Source organism: Thermoascus crustaceus (genome assembly GCF_041956765.1).
Source record: "Thermoascus crustaceus strain CBS 181.67 unplaced genomic scaffold VTN00scaffold_8, whole genome shotgun sequence".
NCBI classification, from domain to species: domain Eukaryota; kingdom Fungi; phylum Ascomycota; class Eurotiomycetes; order Eurotiales; family Thermoascaceae; genus Thermoascus; species Thermoascus crustaceus.
The window spans coordinates 663,147-683,506 of NW_027192534.1; the positions used below are offsets into that span (position 1 = coordinate 663,147).

The 20,360-nt window shown below is 50.2% G+C and overlaps 8 protein-coding genes across 8 annotated transcripts; 6 read left to right on the forward strand and 2 right to left on the reverse strand.

Moving 5' to 3' along the window:
• Nucleotides 1-1,942: 1,942 nt before the first annotated feature.
• On the forward strand, nucleotides 1,943-2,649 carry VTN00DRAFT_9815 (uncharacterized protein; the record flags this gene model as incomplete). The annotated part of the gene is made up of 2 exons (XM_069436812.1): nucleotides 1,943-2,216; nucleotides 2,279-2,649. 2 exons carry the CDS (start codon nucleotides 1,943-1,945, stop codon nucleotides 2,647-2,649), a joined length of 645 nt encoding a protein of 214 aa, XP_069284414.1.
• Nucleotides 2,650-3,066: 417 nt separating this feature from the next.
• Nucleotides 3,067-3,738, reverse strand: VTN00DRAFT_9816 (uncharacterized protein; the record flags this gene model as incomplete). Its single annotated transcript, XM_069436813.1, has 2 exons — nucleotides 3,067-3,486; nucleotides 3,646-3,738. The coding sequence occupies 2 exons, from the start codon at nucleotides 3,736-3,738 to the stop codon at nucleotides 3,067-3,069; spliced, it is 513 nt and encodes a 170-aa protein (XP_069284415.1).
• A 3,312-nt stretch (nucleotides 3,739-7,050) lies between these two features.
• VTN00DRAFT_9817 (uncharacterized protein) lies at nucleotides 7,051-7,461 on the forward strand (the record flags this gene model as incomplete). Its single annotated transcript, XM_069436814.1, has 2 exons — nucleotides 7,051-7,190; nucleotides 7,245-7,461. 2 exons carry the CDS (start codon nucleotides 7,051-7,053, stop codon nucleotides 7,459-7,461), a joined length of 357 nt encoding a protein of 118 aa, XP_069284416.1.
• A 231-nt stretch (nucleotides 7,462-7,692) lies between these two features.
• VTN00DRAFT_9818 (uncharacterized protein) lies at nucleotides 7,693-8,188 on the forward strand (the record flags this gene model as incomplete). The annotated part of the gene is made up of 2 exons (XM_069436815.1): nucleotides 7,693-8,039; nucleotides 8,125-8,188. 2 exons carry the CDS (start codon nucleotides 7,693-7,695, stop codon nucleotides 8,186-8,188), a joined length of 411 nt encoding a protein of 136 aa, XP_069284417.1.
• A 143-nt stretch (nucleotides 8,189-8,331) lies between these two features.
• VTN00DRAFT_9819 (uncharacterized protein) lies at nucleotides 8,332-14,615 on the forward strand (the record flags this gene model as incomplete). The annotated part of the gene is made up of 11 exons (XM_069436816.1): nucleotides 8,332-8,964; nucleotides 9,019-10,556; nucleotides 10,623-10,699; nucleotides 11,718-12,091; nucleotides 12,156-12,196; nucleotides 12,256-12,606; nucleotides 12,666-12,895; nucleotides 12,969-13,021; nucleotides 13,133-13,254; nucleotides 13,347-13,682; nucleotides 13,769-14,615. 11 exons carry the CDS (start codon nucleotides 8,332-8,334, stop codon nucleotides 14,613-14,615), a joined length of 4,602 nt encoding a protein of 1,533 aa, XP_069284418.1.
• A 1,160-nt stretch (nucleotides 14,616-15,775) lies between these two features.
• Nucleotides 15,776-16,403, forward strand: VTN00DRAFT_9820 (uncharacterized protein; the record flags this gene model as incomplete). Its single annotated transcript, XM_069436818.1, has 2 exons — nucleotides 15,776-15,791; nucleotides 15,874-16,403. The coding sequence occupies 2 exons, from the start codon at nucleotides 15,776-15,778 to the stop codon at nucleotides 16,401-16,403; spliced, it is 546 nt and encodes a 181-aa protein (XP_069284419.1).
• A 679-nt stretch (nucleotides 16,404-17,082) lies between these two features.
• On the reverse strand, nucleotides 17,083-17,961 carry VTN00DRAFT_9821 (uncharacterized protein; the record flags this gene model as incomplete). The annotated part of the gene is made up of 1 exon (XM_069436819.1): nucleotides 17,083-17,961. One exon carries the CDS (start codon nucleotides 17,959-17,961, stop codon nucleotides 17,083-17,085), a length of 879 nt encoding a protein of 292 aa, XP_069284420.1.
• A 419-nt stretch (nucleotides 17,962-18,380) lies between these two features.
• On the forward strand, nucleotides 18,381-19,756 carry VTN00DRAFT_9822 (uncharacterized protein; the record flags this gene model as incomplete). The annotated part of the gene is made up of 4 exons (XM_069436820.1): nucleotides 18,381-18,469; nucleotides 18,531-18,588; nucleotides 18,667-18,694; nucleotides 18,756-19,756. 4 exons carry the CDS (start codon nucleotides 18,381-18,383, stop codon nucleotides 19,754-19,756), a joined length of 1,176 nt encoding a protein of 391 aa, XP_069284421.1.
• Nucleotides 19,757-20,360: the final 604 nt, after the last annotated feature.

Here is a 20,360-nt window from a genome sequence, read left to right on the forward strand (position 1 = left end):
TTCATTTCTTGTCTCATATATATCTGTTGTTTGCTCCCAGGTGTACAGTTGGAATTGGAAAGTTGGTGCAGCCTCCAGATACCTATTTTTTTTCTAGAAAGGCCGACGCTTGGGGTGGGGAACGTGGTTGGTGATTGTCTTTGTCGGCGTCTTGGAGGCTCTGTATTGTTTACAAATGATTTAGTCTAGCGTACGGGGTTGTTATCGATTTCTCTGTTTATGTCTATCTATTATCTCCAGAAAATGTAACTCCTTCGTATGACTGACTCGTCAAAGTCACCCCTGACAGCCGTTAAGGGGCTGTGCCTTAGCGGTTGCGGAAACATGCAGTGCTTCCTCTGCAACGCTTCGACCTTACTGGATTGCAACGCACGGGCGTTGTTGGTGTTGTATCCTTGACCTGCCGCCAGTGCCACACTTCCAATTTCTCCCCTTAGAGCCGTCGCATTTGGTGGTACAGCCTCGGGCAGCCGTGTGTTGATGACTTGAAGAGATATCATTCTGCAGCTCCCCCCTTTGTTACCTGCCTTCTAAGCAGGAAGTGTTGCGGTTGAGCATCTCACTATCTACCACTTAGCATTTCGCACCTGCAACCCGGGAACGACATGAAGGGCCCGCAGTAGGTAATATGCCAATACCTCACAAGTGTGCATTCATAACGCAATTCGGACAGACTGTTTGAACGGACCATTGGGATCACTGCAGAAGCTGAGAGCGCATCGAAAATTATAAATAAGGGCCGTCGAGTCTCTTGAGAACCAGAATTATCCTTTTTCACAGAGATCCTCCCTTGTAGAAATCGAGGACCCGCTCTCCTCGCAACTCTAGCTCCTCTTACCAACATGCTGTTTTCAACCTTCCTTGTCATAGGCTTTGCGCCTCTCTAGCGTTCTCATCACCCTTCCCAGAACTAGCTGCAGGCGATGCTAATTGCGGCTATCCAAACGGGAACTGCTATGAGAACAATTGTCAAGGAGACAAAAGCTCTGATGGAATTACCTGCACTGCGGTATGATCTCGAATATGTGACTCCTGTCATGAACTCGATACAGAAAATCATCTAATATGAATTGCATATAGGGTTCATACAACGGGTGTCCATGCGGATATGGTTGGAGCTCAAGTTACGTGGGGCAATGCAACCAAAATGCCCGTAATGGTGTCAATGGGCGCTGCACCCAAGCTTATCGAGGCTGCTCTTGCATGTAGAGCAGAGCATGCTAGATTGAGTAGTGGAATGAGGCTATCGACTTGGTGAAGGGATTGATAGAGTCTATCTAAGGGTTTTCTCTTATTTGCTTCAGAACTTACTATGGAAAGGCTTGGTTTTATAATATAGGAGACGTGGAAGGGTTTACAATGTACTTTTGGAGTCTAGCCATTATTTACTAGTTACCTATTCAATCACTACTCGCCCCGCTGTTGCATGCCCCTCTCGTGGATTTTTTTGATCCTCTCATGTGTCCCAAAGATGTCAATCATGAGATGGAATTTAACTATAGAATATAGGGCCCGTAGTGGTCTCAAGGCTGACAGTCTTCCTGATGCCATGCGTTTTTATTGCAGCCGCCATTGGTCCCTGACACTGTATCGCAATATACCCCGCATTCTGCAGTAGTCCTATCACAGTTCAAAAACCTTGCATCTTTTTCGTTTTATCCGTGCGAGCTGAGACAGAAAATCATCCCCCTCTATTGCATGGCCCAGTCTTCAATACACAACTTTCTAATGCGCCTTTAAGTCCTAAATTTGAGGTGACACGGGACTAAATTTTGTGCGACAAGCAACCATAAGGCTCGTGATCACCGCTACTAGTGCTGTAGCACAGCCTGCTGTGCCGTAGTATTTAACTTCACACCTACCGTGTGGAGTAAGTGTATGGGAGGCCTGACACTGTGCCGCAGATGAGAGCAGCTTCGGCTGTCAGAGAGTCAAAGAGGTAATGCGTCGGTCTCTTTTCCGGAATTGGGCTTTGTTTCTTGCCGCCCTCCCTCTATGCACCACGGCCTACCTGTTCATCTTTCATCTGAACCCGAGAAATTGGCATATCGGACTCAGTCTGTTTTCATCAGAGGAGCGACCAGTCGAGTCTCTTGACTTCCAGGATACGGCTGAGGAGAGAAGGTGTTTCAACAGCGTCGCTGCTACTACCTCATCAACGCCCATCCCGAATGTCGTCCACTTTACATGGGATCTCAGCCCGGGCTCCAATATGAGTTTTGTAAACTACCTCGCGATTCGATCCGCGCTGGACTCGCTGAAGCCCGATGTCCTAAAGCTCACTACTCCTACCTCGATGAGGATAATGTGTGGTTTCAGAAATTGCGTGAGAGTGATAATATCACTCTGGTGCATCACGATATGGCCGTTGAATACCCCAAGCAGCTCGAACAGAAGTGGCAGGTTAGCCATCTTGCCGATGCTCTTCGGCTTGACGTCCTGTACAGAGAAGGAGGCATCTATCTTGATATGGATGTGATCTCTCTCCGTTCATTCGAAGGCCTTATGCACAGTGAGCGAGACGTTGTCCTTGGGCATGAGGGTGGTGATCGACACGGCCTCTGCAACGCTGTGATCCTCGCACGTAAAAAGGCCCCCTTTATCGCTCGATGGATCGAGAGCTACCACGACTTCTCTCCTCATGAGTGAAACTACCATTCTGTCCCCCTTCCAAAGCAACTTCAACTGGAACCCGAGCACCAAGGCGAGGTGTGTCCACTGTCTCCGACAGTCTTCTTCTGGCCCACGTGGACAAAGAAGCATATTCAGTATATGCATGAGCCCATCACCGATGCCGAGGTTGAAGAGCTCGAAGAGAGTCTGGATGCAAATGGAGGAGGCCTCTACGCGAATCAGCTTGCCTACCATGCCTGGAATCAAGTGGCTTGGTCGCCATATCTTCAATATCTAACGTCCGAGATTGTTAGAGAAAGTAACACGCGGTTCAATGTCATGGTCCGACGTTTCGTCAACTAAAAAGTAGGTATGCTGAATCTGTGTACGTCCTGCTGAAAACGGTGGAGAGGCATAAAGTTGGTACCTAACATACACATCACATGTTCCAGTTCAATTCCATTTCTCAGGCCAGAAAGTATCTGGCCGCGGGAATACATCTTTGTTCAGTCTATGAACAGAGTATGGCTGACAGCTGACGATTGTCCCCTCTAAGACATAGTACCCACCGATCGTCCATCCGCCAGAGGGCACATCGCGAAGAGACATCGGGATCGGAGGAGCCAAACGCAGCGCCTCTTTGAGGACGGCCTCCAGATATGGCAGATCATCCAGAGAGATGCCGGGGGGTGCTTGGCTCAGTTCTTGGTGCAGGCGCTCTTGTATGCCGTGGTTATGAGGTTGAGAGAGTTCCCACATGAGAGAGCATAAGCCGTCTCCTGTCGTGTCGATACCCGCGGCCATGTGATCTTTGCATTCTGCTGCGGCTTCCATCATGCTGAGCCGAAAGCTGTTGCATAAGCTCGAAGTCACCTGGGTCGGTAAGAGAGTGAGTACCTCCAGGGCTGAACATGAAATGAGTAACGCAGTCTAGAGCATAGCAGTGGAGAAGAACATAAAAAAGTACTTGTTAGTATAGCTGGAGGATATGTATCGTCAATAGAGTCTCAGAGTAGATACATAAATATCCACACTGGTTCCACAACACTCCAGGCACTTCTCGACAAATGCTCGAGCATTCTTACGGATTCCCTCCAGAGGCTTCTCGCGCATGACATTGGTCATGGCGTACCGGTCCGCGAAGCACCGTTTTCTCTGGCTATGCTGCATTACCGTCTCAATGGACCATGTTCAAATTAAGAGAATCGAATACTGACGTCCTTCTTAGGTAAAGTCGAGAACATCGTCCTGATACGAAAGGCATTTGTCAGTGTCTATAAAAACCACAATGCCCATCGTGCATTAACTTCACCTCTGACCAAACTGTCTGAACAGATCATAAAATTCAGTCTTGTCATATCCGCTCCCTCCCGAAGCATAGATCTCCTTTACGGCCTCGAGGCTGGTGAACGAGACCTCATTCGGACTCAGTCTGACGATGGGGCCATATTCCTCGTGAAGCTGGTGAACGTAAAGTCAGCGGTTGGCTGAAAACTCGTGGAACTTCGGCCATATAGAAGTGATGCTCGTGATGGGAGGGCCGGGGATCTTTGCAATAGGAGAACGAAGTCTCTTGATCAGGATGGATGCCAGGGAGATAGTGGCTGTGAGCCCGATTAACCACATGTTCAAGACACTTTTCGTGGAACTGGAAGGGGATAACAACCAGTAAGCTAATATATCTTTCTCTGGACTTCCCAAAGTCCGGGAAACTGATAGATAGCATGTCAGGATTTAAGTTGGACCGATCCAAAGTCCCGCATTCAAATGTACCTAACTTCTTTGCGAACACAAACAACACACGTAACAGATTAGACAACTAATTATTATCTCCCTAAACACATTCAGGGTCCATAAAAGGCAACTTAAAGAGATCCATGAGCCAATAATGCATCTGGCCCCAGCTAACGTTGTCTTTGCGCCCTATACGCCCATGACTATATTGCCAGCGTCGGAAGTTTCCGACAAGAGTAGATCCGTTGGCTTGTGCAACTGATAAGGTAAAGGCGAACCAACGATGAGGGTGGCGCTCCACACCGCACAATTACTCGATTATATAAGATAGATGGGACGAACCAAGTCTGCCAAGTCGATAGTTTTAATCTTGTCTGCTAGGACTGTTTTTTATTGAGGGTCAGGATTGTTATTTGACATGCGATCTCAACTGAAAATTTACCTAAAGTACTTATGTACTGCGGGGAAGGAAGATGTCATCGGTGCATCCTTACAAGGCTCCCTTAGGGCCTAAAGGGGGTCTGTTGTATGATGTGCACCTACTATCTAGTGCCCTCCCTAGATGTCCAGGCATCCGACGCCCAGATAGCAGGGTGTTTTATATATCCGAGAGATGGAAGAATACTAGCAGTATATTTGCGGACTGCCTCATCCACACAGCATATTCGGTTTTGAACATCTAGTTTGAATTCTGTCCAAAAGTTGTTGTCAATGTCGACGTCGACAATCTGGGACGGTAGATACAAGCGTGGAAATTATTTTTAGCTGTTCTTTCCCAGCGTGATAGTCACTACACCTAGGATAAGCAACTGGCTTGAAGTATCATCAGATGAAATGGTATGCGCCAATTCCTTTTCCCAGAATCCAAGCATACTACCCACTAGGTAAGTTACTTTTGTTTAGTGCGTAGGAAGCTTTCTTTGGAAATAGAAACAAAAAGTGAGACCCTGAAAACGCAGTTAATACTTAGTTAAAAGAGGAATAGACCTGAGAGCAAGACATCTAGCTGCACTATTTCCTCCCCGGGTCTGGCGAATCCACAATGTCTTCTAGAGATAATAGTAAATAAGTAATTGCTATGAATGTTCCTAGGATCCTCTAAACGGAAATCCGATTGATATATCCACTGCCGTGCATAGGTACTATTTATTTAAGTACTTAGGTATCAACCTATATAGGCTTCCTCCAAGGTTGCGTTAGCGGGTCTATCTCCTTGCAGTTCAAGCGCACAACAAAATACATACAAAGCACATCTATTCATTTATGTTCGAGCTAGAAATAGGTAGAAAGAAGGAGATGATAGTACTGGCTGAAACCCCCTCAAAAGAGACAAGATTAATGGGGACAGAAATTAAACCCCCTTGTAGGGCTTTCGTAGTTACTTGCAAAGCCAGTTTTGACGCATGACTACATCACAGGTATGTACATGGAACCAGTTACATATAAGGATATAATGTGAAGTTGGATTCTATTTTACTGTTGAATATTTCTGCATGAATTTATATTTGACGTGCTGAGATGTTGAGTCAGATGGGATATATATATACATGTGCAGACATGAGGTACTTTGACGTGTTTCGGAAACAAGATGGCATGACTGCTCAAGAAAGTTTTATAACAAAATAACATTTTGATGATTTTGACATGCTCAATGATGGATCATTATTTCTTTGAATGGGAAAAGGCTCTCAAGGTGGGGATGTAACACGAAGGTTGCATCCTTTTGCCGCCCCCAAAGCGCTTTCTTCAAGGAAAGTGTCCAATGATCTTGAGAGGACAAAAACTCTCCAGATCCCCTCTCTACAGCCAAGAATTCTGCATGCAAGCTGAATGCTGATATACAGCTCGTCTCTATCCCTGATAGGGCAGGTCATGGCACGTTTCGCGATCTGCCACGGGATGCCGTTGATCATTGTCGCGAGGTCTCCAGCTCGTCTCCACCGTAATCGTCAGTCTGGCGCGCACGTGCCATGTCTCTACTTCATAATCGGGCAACCGTCGTTCATAGTAGGTTTCTGCAGCGCCGTCTGGTCGATCGCATCCGATCAGAGCTGCATGCTAAGCTCTCATAGGTTCCAGACCCCATGAACGGCGAACCGAGGCGAATGATATGCAGAAGTACGGAGTAGGTACTGCGTATCAGTCCATGCTCGGGCATGCTACCGGCTCTCACTTCTCCGCGTTGTCTATGCCTCTGAGAGCGCTGGAGTGCTCGTAGCCATGCCCATACCATGCTCATACCACGCTCTTCTCATATTCAAATTGATAAGTACGAATACGCAGAAATCTTCTTTTCGTTTTGATACCATGTATCTATCCATTGAGGTTGTATGAAGATCGCTGGGTACATCCTAATACTGTGTATAGCAGCTTGCGATGAAACTTCAACAGCGCGGGGTGGGAGATTATTGTTATCTCTCTGTCAGGTTAGGCTCGAAGTCAAACGTTGACGTTAGAGAGTAGTCAATACTAGTCAGGATGCACGAATGATGATCTTGATAGGCAGCCTGGACCTGCTTTGCTTCGACATTGTTTGGATTCCCGACTCCGTAAAGCCGCCGTGCACGATGCTTTGACCCGGAAACGTCATGGCCGTTGAGCTCCAAACCGGTTTCTCTGCAAGCCTCCAGAGCCGTTGTCTTACCGCCGGCTTTATATAGACACAGCTTTGTACTACTCTGGTAGGACAACGCAAGGTTGAGGATGCGGTGGTGGAGCGAGGTCAAGAGCGAGAGCTTGCTCGCGCTAGCGATCCGCACGGAACCTCTATTGCCAGCGGCGCTCACAGGGGCCCTGCAGCCGCCAAGGCGTCAGACGGCGCTAGGAACACACCACGCCTTGCTGTCAGGAACAGCTTCAGGAACCCCTGACTGACAGACTCGTTGTTTTTGTCGCAGTCTGATCTTCAACGGCCAATCCTGGGTCACCGTGGCTGGCCTGGCTGGTCTCAGGTCCGTCGCGGTTAAGCGTTCTTCTGCCTATCAAGGACGCCTCGCCCCTGTTCGGACGCTCTACGCGGCTGTCGTGATGGACCATGTCCTATTGTCCCTCTGCCCTGTGCAGACCATGCTGCTGTTTCGGTATAGTGACATGGTCGATCAGGGCCTATCTTGACCGTCTCTATGCCGCTTGCGCGCCCCAGTCCCCACTATGCAAGCTCCAACGAACCAAGCGTCCTAGCCTGCAGCTGTCTGGACCAGCCGTGACGGACACGGCTTCGCCAATCCTCTCCTTCTCCTTTTTTCGTCTTTATCGCTTGTCTGGGGCGCTTGTGACTCGCCCGTGGTTCGATGGCATGAGGACGACGATCGAATCGCTATTGACGCTGAAATAAACCCTGTGGTGATGGATGGTATCCCGCCGCCAAGCGCCGCTGCTGGTGCTTTCGACTCCTTCCTGCACCCCGGGCAGGAGGTGTTTTCGAATTACCGCATTGCTCAACCCGTCGAAACCCCGGCCGCTCCTCATCCGCCATCTGGTTCTGCTCCTCCCCCAGCCCGCAGGAAACCGGTACCCGAGGATGCTTACCCAGTAGGCCTTCAAGAGGGACTCCCGGAGTACAATTCCTCTGCAGATCGACCCAGGTCCCGGGAGCCGCCATCCTCCACGCGGGCAGCCGCCCCTACTCCCGCTGTGGAATATCTCCCGTCTCTGGACGAGGCTCTACCCTTTGAATTCAGCGACCTAGACAGGTATGACAGCAGGGCAACCGCCTTCCTTTATTTTGTGCCGATATGATCCATCTTCGAACTTCACCGTTGCTTTGAGACTGATTAGCCTGGCCTCTCCTTCAAAAGATATCCTCGAGGCCGGTCTCCTACTCGTCGTCCGCTTCCCATAGACGGATCGGGCACTGCGAGCCCGGAAAGTGAAGGGGAAGGCCATAATTTCACGAATGGAACGCCTGTCCATTCACGTCTCTCGAGCGAACCTGTCATACCAGTGTCAAGCTCTCCGCCTCCCCTCCACAAACGCGCCGAGACTATGGCATTGCACCCTCCTTCGAAAAAGCCGCCCCCGCTACATGTCGAGTCTGGCTCGCGGAAGATGTCCAGCGATGGAGGCAAGCAACCAAAGACTCCTGGAAGCAAGATCGGGTCGTTCTTCGGTTGGAAGACCACAACTTCCCCGGGAGCAGAGTCATCGAGTACAGAAATATCAGATAACGGCCGTTCGCCGCCCATGGTACCTACAAATGTAGATGTAGCCAGGGCAAATGGCGCAAGGATGGGTTCACTGAGTGCTGCGTCATCCGCCGCCGCCGTTGACTCGAGGGTCTCGCAACTCGAAGATGAACTTCGGGAGATAAGCGCGGAGTTGGCTGGCTCAATCCGACGTGAGATAGAACTGGAAGACCTTGTTGAGCGACTACAATCAGAGTTAGGCTCGGATGCAAACCGACGCACCAGCGACTACTTCTCGGACTCGGGGACCAGCTCAATAAGGTATGGACCGGAGAGCGGAGGTCGAGTCGAAGACGTCGAGAAGATAAAAAGAGCAGCAGAACAAGAGCGGGCACAGCTGAAAATCGAGCTCTCGCAGAAATGGCAGGAAGAGAGATCACGTCGGGCGAAGTTCGAATCTCACGTCCAGATTCTTGAAAGTCAAGTCCAGCAAGTAAGTACCCCTATGGTTTCGGGGCTGTAACATCCTCGTGTTAACTCGCTCCAGCTCCGCCGCGAGAAAGTCGATGCATCGAACCTAGCTTCCAAGACCAAAGAGCTCGAGATTGCTCTGGAAGACACTCGCAGAAAACTTGCCGAAGAGAGACAGTTGAAAGACAACTTTGAGGACCTTCTTACTGCCATGAGGGTCGAGTTGGAGCAGCATCGAAATGAACGGGACCATCTTCGTGACGAAATAATCCCACACCTGCAGGCGCAGCTTGGGACTTCCGGCCCTGTGTCGCTCGAGCCGCACCCGGAAGTTACTCGATTGCGACGAGAGCTTGAGGCACTGAAGCTGGAGAATGCTGCTTTGGCCCATCAGCAATCCAAGTTTAACTCAATAGCAGAGGAGGATAGTCGCCCGACTCGAAGATCACTGGTCGGTCTTTCAAGGTCGAATTCGCTTGCCCGGATTCCGATGAGATCAAGTGGCTCGCGTTCCGGCTCTCTTTCCAGGTCGAATTCAGTATCCGGCAGAGACCGTGAATCTCGCGAGTCACTGGCTGATAGGATGAAGGACATGGAAGCCCAGCGTGATGCTCTGCATCAAGCCTTGAAGAGTCTGCTGGAACGCCAGGCTTATCAAACCCGAGAAAATGAGAAGCGTATTAGGACCCTGGAGCTCGAACTCGAGCGGGCTCTGCAGCCCAGTACCCCCCGCAGAATGGGATACGAAAGAGAAGTTCGTAACTTACGGGAAGAGGTCAACCTTCTGAGGCAACGGGCAGATGAAGCCCTGGAACAGAAGTGGCAGTGTGAGAAGGGTCTCGCTGGTCTGAAGATGGATCTCGACCGTGCAGAGCAGGAGACCAGCACTCTACGGATGTTGCTCCACGAGCATGAGATCGACGTCCCCGAGCACCTTGTCGCCACACGAGAAGGCCTTGCAGATGTTCAAGCAACTTCCTCCTCCCTGGAAGCTGCTTATCAGCAGCTGCAAGCCGACAGAGAATACGCGGAGGCTAATGTACCCCGCTCCTTGGAGGAGGAGCAGAGGCTTGCAGAACAACTCAAGGCCTCTGTCGAACGGACCGAAGCCTTGGCTACCCAGGTCCGAATGCAGCTGGAAACGAACGGCTCTTTGCGTAACCGCCTAGCTGAGGCCATTAGCAAAGGCGAACGGGAACAGCAGCTGTCTGCTGCCCGCATAAATGACATGCAGAACAAGCTCAAGCAGCTGGAAGACACATTGATGCTGGCACAACAGCGCTCCGAGGAAGAAATGGCGAAGCACGAGGATGAGATCCGTGCTCTCAAGGAAAGCCACAATGCGCAGTTGCTGCGTGCGAAGAATGGAATAAGGAGCCCCATGCTGTCCCCTAAGCCACCAGCTTCTCCGTTCTTTGGTCCTCGGTCTCCACGGCTTGACAAGACCACAAGTGGAGACGGTGTTCCTCTGAACCAGGCAGTTCAGACCTCGAACCTCGAGATGAGGGTGAAGGAGCTTGAAAAGGCTCTCCGGGATGCGGACCTCGAGATGGAGGAAGTGGTTGGACGGATGAATATGGCTCAGATTGAGGTGGCAGAGTTGCAGTCCGACAGGTATTACTCTCTTTGTCCACAGCGTGTTTTTACTCTTGGAACTTTTCGCTGACTTTTGCGTAATAGGGATGAGGCGCTCCGCCAAACTCGCCAGCTTCAGGCAGAGATCCTTGCTGAGCGCGAGAAGTTCAAAGCCCTGATGGGTTAACCCTCTTTATCATGATTACCGCAATCTCTCGCCATATATTATGCTTCTTCAAGCAATATTTTGTTTTTCTTGAACATCAGTATTCCGACGTCGGTTTAGCCATTATTCCCTTTACATATACCCAATACCGTTGGTGTTCGGGAGTCATCAGGGTTCAAAAGGCCGTTAGCCCTTGACTATCTTTATTTGACCCGCATATACGGAGAGTACAGCTTGATCCTCTTGCACAAGGTCGTTGCATTGATCTACATACCTTACATTTTTGGGTAATATTGTTTGCATCATACATGATACTGTACAGATTCCGCTGAATGATGAACTGACTAGATGCTGTTCGTTTCGCTGTTGAAGTTAGATGTTGCAGACGGGAACTTGTACTGTACATACACACATACACACACACACACACACTTACTGTATAATACTATGGGTCGGTCTGGACTGTCGTTTTTGAATAGAACATAATTTCTTACTGCGCATTGCCTTTTGTGTTCTCCGATGGCGGTTCAGAAATGTCGACTAGAGTTGACCGTGTATTCGGCCGGCCGGCTTTATCAGATAGGAGATAGAGTTATCTGATGCTGCTAGTGCGCTGACGAGCCAACGGCCATACTTGGCCCCTGTCGGCCCGACTGTGATTCTCGTCTTCGACGGACGAATCATACTAGAAACCCGGTGAAACTTGTGGGCCTGGCAGGCCCCCAGATAAACCAGATACCCAAAGGAGAAAAGTACGTCCCGATTCTGCTCCGATCTGTGAGCTGGCATGACCTTCTAGAGCTCCGTCATCTCAGTGCGAGACTTAAGCGATAAGAAAAGTTGCCTTGCATCTCGTCTTCCTCTGTTGAAATTTATCCCTTATAGCCGGAGAGGTCACCGATGCACTCATCTCGTGATTAGCAGGAGATTGCGGGAGCTTTGGCCAAGGCGTGCTCACCTCCGTCCTGAGATGGTCCTCCGACGTCTCATATTATTACTCCTGGCCTTGATATATGGCACCCTGTTCGTATCAGCCGACGAGGTCTCAGACGAGGAACGATGCGTCGAGGCCATCTTCGAAGCGTACTCGCACCTCTCCTTCACGGGCTCCCATTCCCAGTCATTCCTCACCGACTCGTGCACAAATATTTTGCGGACGTGGTCTATATATGGAGCGGTGAAGGTCCACTGCTCTCCACGGGAGATTAATCCGGGATTGAAACATATCGACGAGCCATGCCAGGGAGAACTGGCCCGCACGCCGTACGCGGAGATCGAGCCGGAACTTACGGATGAGTTTATCGGCCGATTGAGGGTTGTCGAGTATCTGGAGGTGCCGAAGGCTGCGGAATTGAATACCAGTGTGCTGATATCGAGGGCGTATTTTGAGGCCTCTGTGAGAACTAATGTTTGTTGCACCCTGTTGTTGTATGTATCTGCAGTGGAACGCAACTGGCTAATAGTATTACTAGGCGGCTTGTTCCCTCGCGTCGCGGATGCATCGTGCATACGGGTTCGTATAGTTTTTTTTTCTGAATTACTGTAGTACTAAATCTAATGTGCGTCATGTAGTGCTGCTGCATATTGGTTTTGGGGCGGTGTGCTGCTGATTGGTATCCTACACAAACTATTAACACATCTGTTCCATACTTTCCCGAGTCATCAGGGACAGTATTCCGAGGGCAATAATTCGAAACATTTACCGCTCCTTGCAGATGAAAGATTCTTCACCCCATTCAAAGCAGTCTACCAGTGGATGAGGACAAACCTTATCATCCCTGCCGCCTTTGGGTCTCATCACCAGCGATTGTTTTACTATTGCACAATTCCAACACGGATGGAAGCCGTGCCTATAATCTCGTACTACGTGCTCAGTCTAGTTTTCATATCTGTGAGCTATGATATTTTCGAGGGCAATCTTTAGTGAGCAACCAGTGAAACCCCAGACTTAAGTTGCAGCGTTCACTGATATATGTTCCCAGCTGGAATAATACATCAGAGCAGTTCTGGCGTTATCTGTCCGATAGAACAGGTATAATGGCATACGCGAATCTTTGCTTGCTATGGCTGTTTGGCGGACGGAACAACCCTTTCTTGTGGGCTACGGGATGGAGGTTTTCGACTTTCAACCTGTTCCACCGGACGATTGCGCGAGTTGCGACCATTGAGGCTATTGTTCATTCGGTTGGATATACTGTCCTTGTTGTGAAAAGTAGGTTTTGAGAAAGTTACCTACGTATTGAAAGCAGATGGCGAGATCCGATTCTAACAGACTTTCCAAAAAGAAATCACTTATTGGCTCTATTTACCTTCGCCATGGTGGCATATGGGCATTGTTGTACGCTTTCTTTACCCAGCTTACGCTATAATTTCCGAACTTCTGAAAAGAAGAACGGTGATTAAGTATGGCTTAGGGACTGAGAGCTATGATTACTGACTACTATAACAGGCGACCGTGTGCATGAGCGTTCTTCTGCCCTTTTCGTCCATATACCTTCGCAAGAACTATTATGAATTTTTCCTATTTATTCATATCTCATTTTCAATCGTCACGATAATATGCTTGTTTGGGTACGCCCACATTTCCCTATTCTCTTCCAATTTTAGTTATTCTGCCATTGTGATTTCCTCCCTTGAGGTTTGGATACTAATATATCACACAGCCACACGGCCATTTTCAGCGGAAAATACAACATCTACCTCTGGCCCGTTGTTTTCGTCTGGTCTATCGACCGAATCGTTCGGATCGCGCGCATCGCATACTGCAACATCCACATACGGCTACGCCGTAACCACAACCAGATCTCTCACACTACGGCCACTGTATCGTACAGCAAATTGTCCGATATCATCAGGCTGGAGATTATGCCTGGATCATCTCGCAAGATCGAACCGAAATCGGGCCAGTACTATTATCTCTACCAGCCGTTGAAATGGAGGGGGTATGAAAGTCATCCTTTTACCCTGGGGTATTGGACCGGTGGTGATGACGATGAAATGTCGGTATTTGCAAAATCCTGCCCCTGAAATAAGTCATCAATGTTTCAGAGATTGCCAAATCGCCGTACATGCTAAGCTCATGCAGTGACCCGATCATCTGTCCGTCCTCCGATCCAAAAGAGGAAATAGAACTATTACCCAGTGGTCGTGGTCATCGTCAAACACTTGTTTTCTGGATAAGACCATTCGAAGGATGGACGAAGCGCCTCAGAAACGAGTGTCTCCGTTCACCAGATCTCAAAGTAGTAGACTCGACGTTCCTCGTCGAAGGTCCATACGGTCAATATTCCCCCGTACATAATTACGAGAACGTCATCCTCATAGCTGGTGGAAGTGGTATCGCGGGCGTGTTACCGTATATTAAGGAGTATTTACTTCCTGCCAGACGTTTGCCTTCGCAAGTCCATTATGACGCGACGCCATCGTCTTCTTCGTCATCGACAACATTGTCGTTCCTCTCTGCCGGAGCGGAGCCAGACACAGATACATATCCAGATCACCTCCCTGAGAGTGTCAACGAGACTACCGCCAGAACTAAAACCAGACACATTACCCTCATCTGGACAGCCAGACAACGTGCATTCTTCTACGAAATCGGCCGTCGCGAGCTCCGGCCTGCCCTTGCGCGGGACGACTTAGACGTGAGACTGTATGCTACCGCTACCACCACTACTACAAGCGAGCAGGAAGCTCTACTTCGACCAGATGATCCTGGCCTTAATGTTATATCCGGAAGACCAGATATCAAAGGCATGATCTTGGATCTCGTCAGAGATTTTCATACTGGTTCGACTGGCATTTGTGGTGGTAGGACGGCCGTCCTTGTCTGCGGACCTGGCGGTATGGCAGACGAAGCGAGGCTCGCTGTTCATGGCGCGTTGAAAGAGGGATATACGGGGGTTGAGTATTTCGAGGAGGCCTTTGGATGGTAGGTAAGTGGGAAAGTGGTATATATGAACGTAGGAGACACAGGTAAATACATAGTTTTTTTTGTATGCTCGTATATAGACGTTTTACGTTTTCATTATCATCTCACAGGGGAGAACCGATGCGTTTTGGGTATTTAACGTCGGGCTGGTATGCAAACCGTTTGTATCCTCTTTGGTTTACAAAATTACATTTTTCCTCACCTATAGAATAATAGATATTAGATAAAATCCGAAGTGGAGAAGTCCTTCGGTTTTTCTTCTCAGCCAAGTCAGCACCCTTGGAGACGTGCCTCATTGGGCAGTTATACATGTACATAGGTACCTACATACAGTACAGTAAACGGTGGCAGAACCGAGCTTGAGACATGCAGAAGCCACTTAAATTCGTGGACGTATTGAGAGCGAGTCCTTTTTCTTTTATACCCACTTTTAACAGGCGTTTCAATATCCGATTGGGAACAAAGAAGCGAATATTTTCATCCAGTCCCTGGTCATAGCATAGATGATTAAGGATAGCTCTGTACTGTCGGTAGGCTCTGCCAATCCCTCCACATGGAATCCCCCGTTGGTCCCAACTCCGTGTTTGTTTGCTTTGCAGCTGCCACATGGCTCACATGAGTCGCATCCCGCCTGCATCAACCACGCACCCGTCAACGAGTCTCGGACGTTGAGTGGAAGGGAAGCTCCGAACGAATTCCCTTCTGTCTGGTGATAAATTCCTGGCTTCATTTGAAAAGGAAACAAGGAGAGTGTCGGTGAATACCGCCCGTTCGCATATCTAGGCGCGGAAGCTGCTATCTTGACGCAGTAACCAAACCACCACCATTGCAACGGGAAGGTCAAAACCAGCTCACCAGTTTTGACGGATCGCGGCATCGTTTCAACGCATTGTTCTACTTGCACACTGCTGTTTTGGAAGAGCGCGCTATTATCTCTGTGGTTATTTATAGTCCATTCATCTTGGAGATCTTTCGTTTACTCTCGTTCTTTATTCTCTCGTAATCCATCGCCGTCGACTCCAACAACTCTCTCTGCAATATCTGATACAACAAAATCTCGCAAAAGCTGCCGTTCAACGATCGTCGCAAAAGGTAGCCTGAGCTCAGGTTGGACCTCATTTTGGCATTCTATCTTCTCGTGGATCGTCAGATAGGTGCCGCAAAATGGAGTATCTACAAGGTATGCCTATGCTTGCCTATCTCCACACTACCCAGCTCTTTGATAATTATATCTAATACTAATGGCTTTTGAAAAAAAAAAGAACGCATCATCCCACTCATCCCCACCGACTACTCCAACTACAGCTACCAAACCGTTCTTCAATCCCTCACCTCAACCTCCTTGTCGTCGCACCTCTTTCACCTCCGCACAGCCTACCTCGACCCCTACATCATCCGCCCGCTCTCGACCCTCCTGGCCTCCTCCACGCCGGACCTCGTCTCCGTACTGCTTCTCGCACTGATCCTGCTCGTCTCGCTGAAAGTTCTCGACTACGCGCGCCGCGTCGTCGTCTTCTGGATCACGCTTGCGCTGCGGCTGCTGTTCTGGGGCGTTGTGCTCAGCGTGGCGTGGTATGTGTATCGGGTCGGGTGGGAGAAGGCGAGTGCCGATGCGGGTTGGTTGTGGGGCGTAGCGGAGGGATTTGTGGAGGATTTTCAGGCGAGAGGGGGACAGGGTGGGTTTGGTGGGAGGTCTTATGGTAACCAGGGGAGGCGGCAGGCGGGGTATGGTCCTGGATATGGTGGATATGGTTCGAGGTATGATGCCGGAAGGGCAGCGAGGGGTCTATGATGAGTTTTTTGTCTGTGATCAAGATTGATTGCTGTTATGCAGAGTGTGTTCGGATGAAGCGTTGGATAATGGGAAAAATCTATTCTACGATGGAAGATGAATTGGGGGAAATTCACTCCTGAAAATACTCGTGGAGTCTGGTGTTTTGGGCGTTCTTTTCATTCCCGCATACTCGGGCTCTATTTCTATTCTGTTCTGTTCACGGGTTGTCCGTTATTCCCTTGGTATTGGTAAGCGGATTGTCCCGCGTTTATGGTCTAGATGACATGATATGGATCGGGTTTGGATGCCACATCTGGTCTAATGCCAGAAGTATTTGAGTTCCTCTTTCTGATCGTTCGAAGGGAGTACTAGGCGGCCTGCCTCTCATTCTCCCTCTCAGAACCATTGGTTGTTCGCTTTCATCTGTCCTTTCGCACATATTCATTTGCATTAACGACCTCTTCACTGCCTGAAGAGGGAATAGGAATGTACTCGGGGCAGAATTAGTCTTTCCCGAACAGTAGACCGCCCTGAGACGGAGCAACGCATGTGAGATTGTTCGGGAAGTAGTCGCCAAGCTCTTCGTCAATACAGACCATCACATGCACTGTGAGTCACTGCTGACGCGCTGGCTTTCGATTTGCGACCTTCACATGAGTTCCGCTGATGGATCCATTTCTCATCGTACATCGCTGGCTCAGATGTCCACATCCTCATAGTTTACCTCTTGTTCATCATGAGGCTCCCTCGGCTCCTGCGCCTCGTGGAACTGGATAGCATCGTCGATATGGCTGAGCACCGCGCCTACGCTGTCTTCGTCTTGAACATCAAGGTGGAGGAACGATACCATGCTGAAATCATCGATCAGCTGTGCGACAGCTCTGTTCAACTGCTTGAATGAGCTACCGCTCATCACCAGATCTTTGGATGACGGGTCGCCTTCGGCAGCCTCTGGATCCCCTTGATCGTCCTGTAACAGCTGTACGTCGACGTTGGTGAACCGTTTCAACTCTCGCCTTCCCACCACGTTCTTGATCTGGTCCATCTTGCTCAAGATGTTCACGTGCGGCATCTCGAGCATGATCATGGCCGACATGGCGCTCAGGGTGCCGGCGAAGAACTTGGCCTTATCGATGACAAAGGTGCTTTCGAGCAGATATGCCGCGCAGAGGTTGATGTTCAGCGGGCCGGCGCGGGACAGGAACGACACGAGCGATGGCAGGATCGGGATGTGGGTGTACAGCTCGATCTGACCGGGCATATCGAAGATGATCAGGTACTCTTCGCTCAGTGGGTCCAGGGCCTGGGTCAGGAAGTCGAGGTTCTGCATCAGAAACTCGAAGCAGTAGATCAGACCGCCATTGGGACCCAGGCCCAGCTCTTCCATCACATCCTCCAGCGTGATGAGCTCACGGATGTCCAGGTCGGGCTCATAGCTGAAGGTCTCTGCGGCCGGGTCGAGATTGACATAGAAACAGCTCCTCCGGGTGTTCTGCAGATGCTGGATTAGAGCGTTGCAGAAGGTCGTCTTGCCCGCGCCCGCGGGACCCATCACCAGGACGCCGAACTTGGACATGATGGGCGAAAGACGCACGCGACGCTCAGCTCGGTGAACGGATCCCGGTCACGATCAGCTTCGGGGGGAGATGGCTGAAGAAGAGGAGCTGGATACGGACGCAAGGGGAGCGAAAAGAGCTAGACGTATCTCAGACGCCGCCGCAGCGCACGGTCGGGGAGTTTTTCCAGCGGACAAGGAGGGGCATGTTTTCTGCCGTCTCCGACCGCCCAACGATGGCGCCATGAGGGCGGCAAGGCCTTCGGATGCACGTCCCCTGTTATAAGCCGGGCCTCCCCCACCTGCACCAGCCGCCGCGCTCTTTTCTTCTTCCACCTCCTTCTCTCCGCTCCTTTTTACCTCCCCTCATCCCCCTCGTCTCTCATCGTTCCTCCTTCCAATTCTTCATCCTCATCCAATCTTCACCACCAACAGTCACAATGGGCAGCCTCTCGAACGGTGCTACCCCTCAGGGTACTTTCCTCTTCACCTCCGAGTCCGTCGGAGAGGGTCACCCCGATAAGATGGCGTAAGTTGTGGCCGAGTACCCCTGAGCTCAATTAGAACCTCTTGACTGATCGTCTCTGTAGGGACCAGGTCTCCGATGCCATCCTCGATGCCTGCCTGGCGGAGGACCCCCTCTCCAAGGTACTAACGTCGCCTTACCCCACCTCAGCTCTTGTAAGATGGCGTAGAAGAAGACATTAACAAATGCCTTCTTAACAGGTTGCCTGTGAGACCGCTACAAAGACTGGTAAGTCAGACATACGCTTTTGTGCGAGTATTAGAGGGGAGTGACTAACCGGGTTGTCTAGGTATGATCATGGTCTTCGGTGAAATCACCACCAAGGCCCAGCTTGACTACCAGAAGATCATCCGCGGTGCCATCAAGGACATTGGCTACGACCACTCTGACAAGGGCTTTGACTACAAGACCTGCAACGTCCTTGTCGCTATTGAGCAGCAGTCTCCTGACATTGCGCAGGGTCTGCACTACGATGAGGCCCTGGAGAAGCTTGGTGCCGGTGACCAGGGTATCATGTTTGGCTATGCCACCGATGAGACCCCTGAGCTGCTGCCATTGACCATCCTGCTTTCCCACAAGCTGAACCGTGCCATGAAGGAGGCCCGCGTTAACGGAACCATCCCATGGCTCCGCCCCGACACCAAGACCCAGGTCACCATCGAGTACGCTCACGACAACGGTGCTGTCAAGCCTCTGCGTGTCGACACCGTTGTCATCTCCGCCCAGCACAGCGCTGAGGTCACCACCGAGACCGTGAGAAAGGAGCTCAAGGAGAAGATTATCGAGAAGGTCATCCCGGCCGAGCTCCTCGATGACCGCACCATCTACCATCTGCAGCCTTCTGGTCTGTTCGTCATCGGTGGTCCTCAGGGTGACGCCGGTCTTACTGGTCGTAAGATCATCGTCGACACCTACGGTGGCTGGGGTGCCCACGGTGGTGGTGCCTTCTCCGGTAAGGACTACTCCAAGGTTGACCGTTCTGCGGCCTATGTCGCCCGCTGGATCGCCAAGTCCCTCGTCAACGCCAAGCTGGCTCGCCGTTGCCTTGTCCAGCTCTCCTACGCCATCGGTGTTGCTGAGCCTCTCTCCATCTTCGTCGAGACCTACGGCACCTCGTCCAAGACCCCCGACGAGCTGGTTAAGATCATCCGTGACAACTTTGACCTCCGTCCTGGTGTCATTGTCAAGGATCTCGACCTTGCTAAGCCCATCTACTACCAGACCGCCAAGAACGGTCACTTCACCGACCAGAGCTTCCCATGGGAGAAGCCAAAGACCCTCAAGTTCTAAGCGTGGAATGTTGTCCACCTGTCATGATGAAGGTTGTCTGATGAATGTGATGAATTTGCTTTGTTTTCAACAACTCAAAGCATAGTGATAGATATAAAAGTCTATGTGTGTCTTCCTTTTCTCTTCTTGCATTTAAGCCTGAATGTGGTGGGCTTGATGAAAATTCAACATGATACCAATTTCTCCGGCTGGCATGGGAACGATGGCGTTTCAAGGAGCGAAAGTTAAGGTTTTCAACACCTTGTCTCCTCTTGGCTTAGACTTTCCTAGACTATCCACCTGTATCTAGATATATTTAGGAATGTTAGAGAGGACGACTTATTCATCCTTCTAAACTGCTTCCGAAGGAGGCTGTTGTGCTTTTGTCTGGGATGTCTGTTGTTTGGGAGAGTGGCAGGTAGCTCTGGTGGGCCTGTTGACTGTTTGCGCTTCAACAGAACAGAAATTAACTCGCTAGTTTCAAAAATTAGAATTTGAGAGGGGCCAATAGTCATAATGCCTATGTTTTCATTTTTTCTTGCATCCCTCGTAGCGAATTGAGAGACTGGTTTAGTAATGGATTGCTGAGGTACTCGAGTCCCCGCGGGCTGAGGGTGCGCACTGA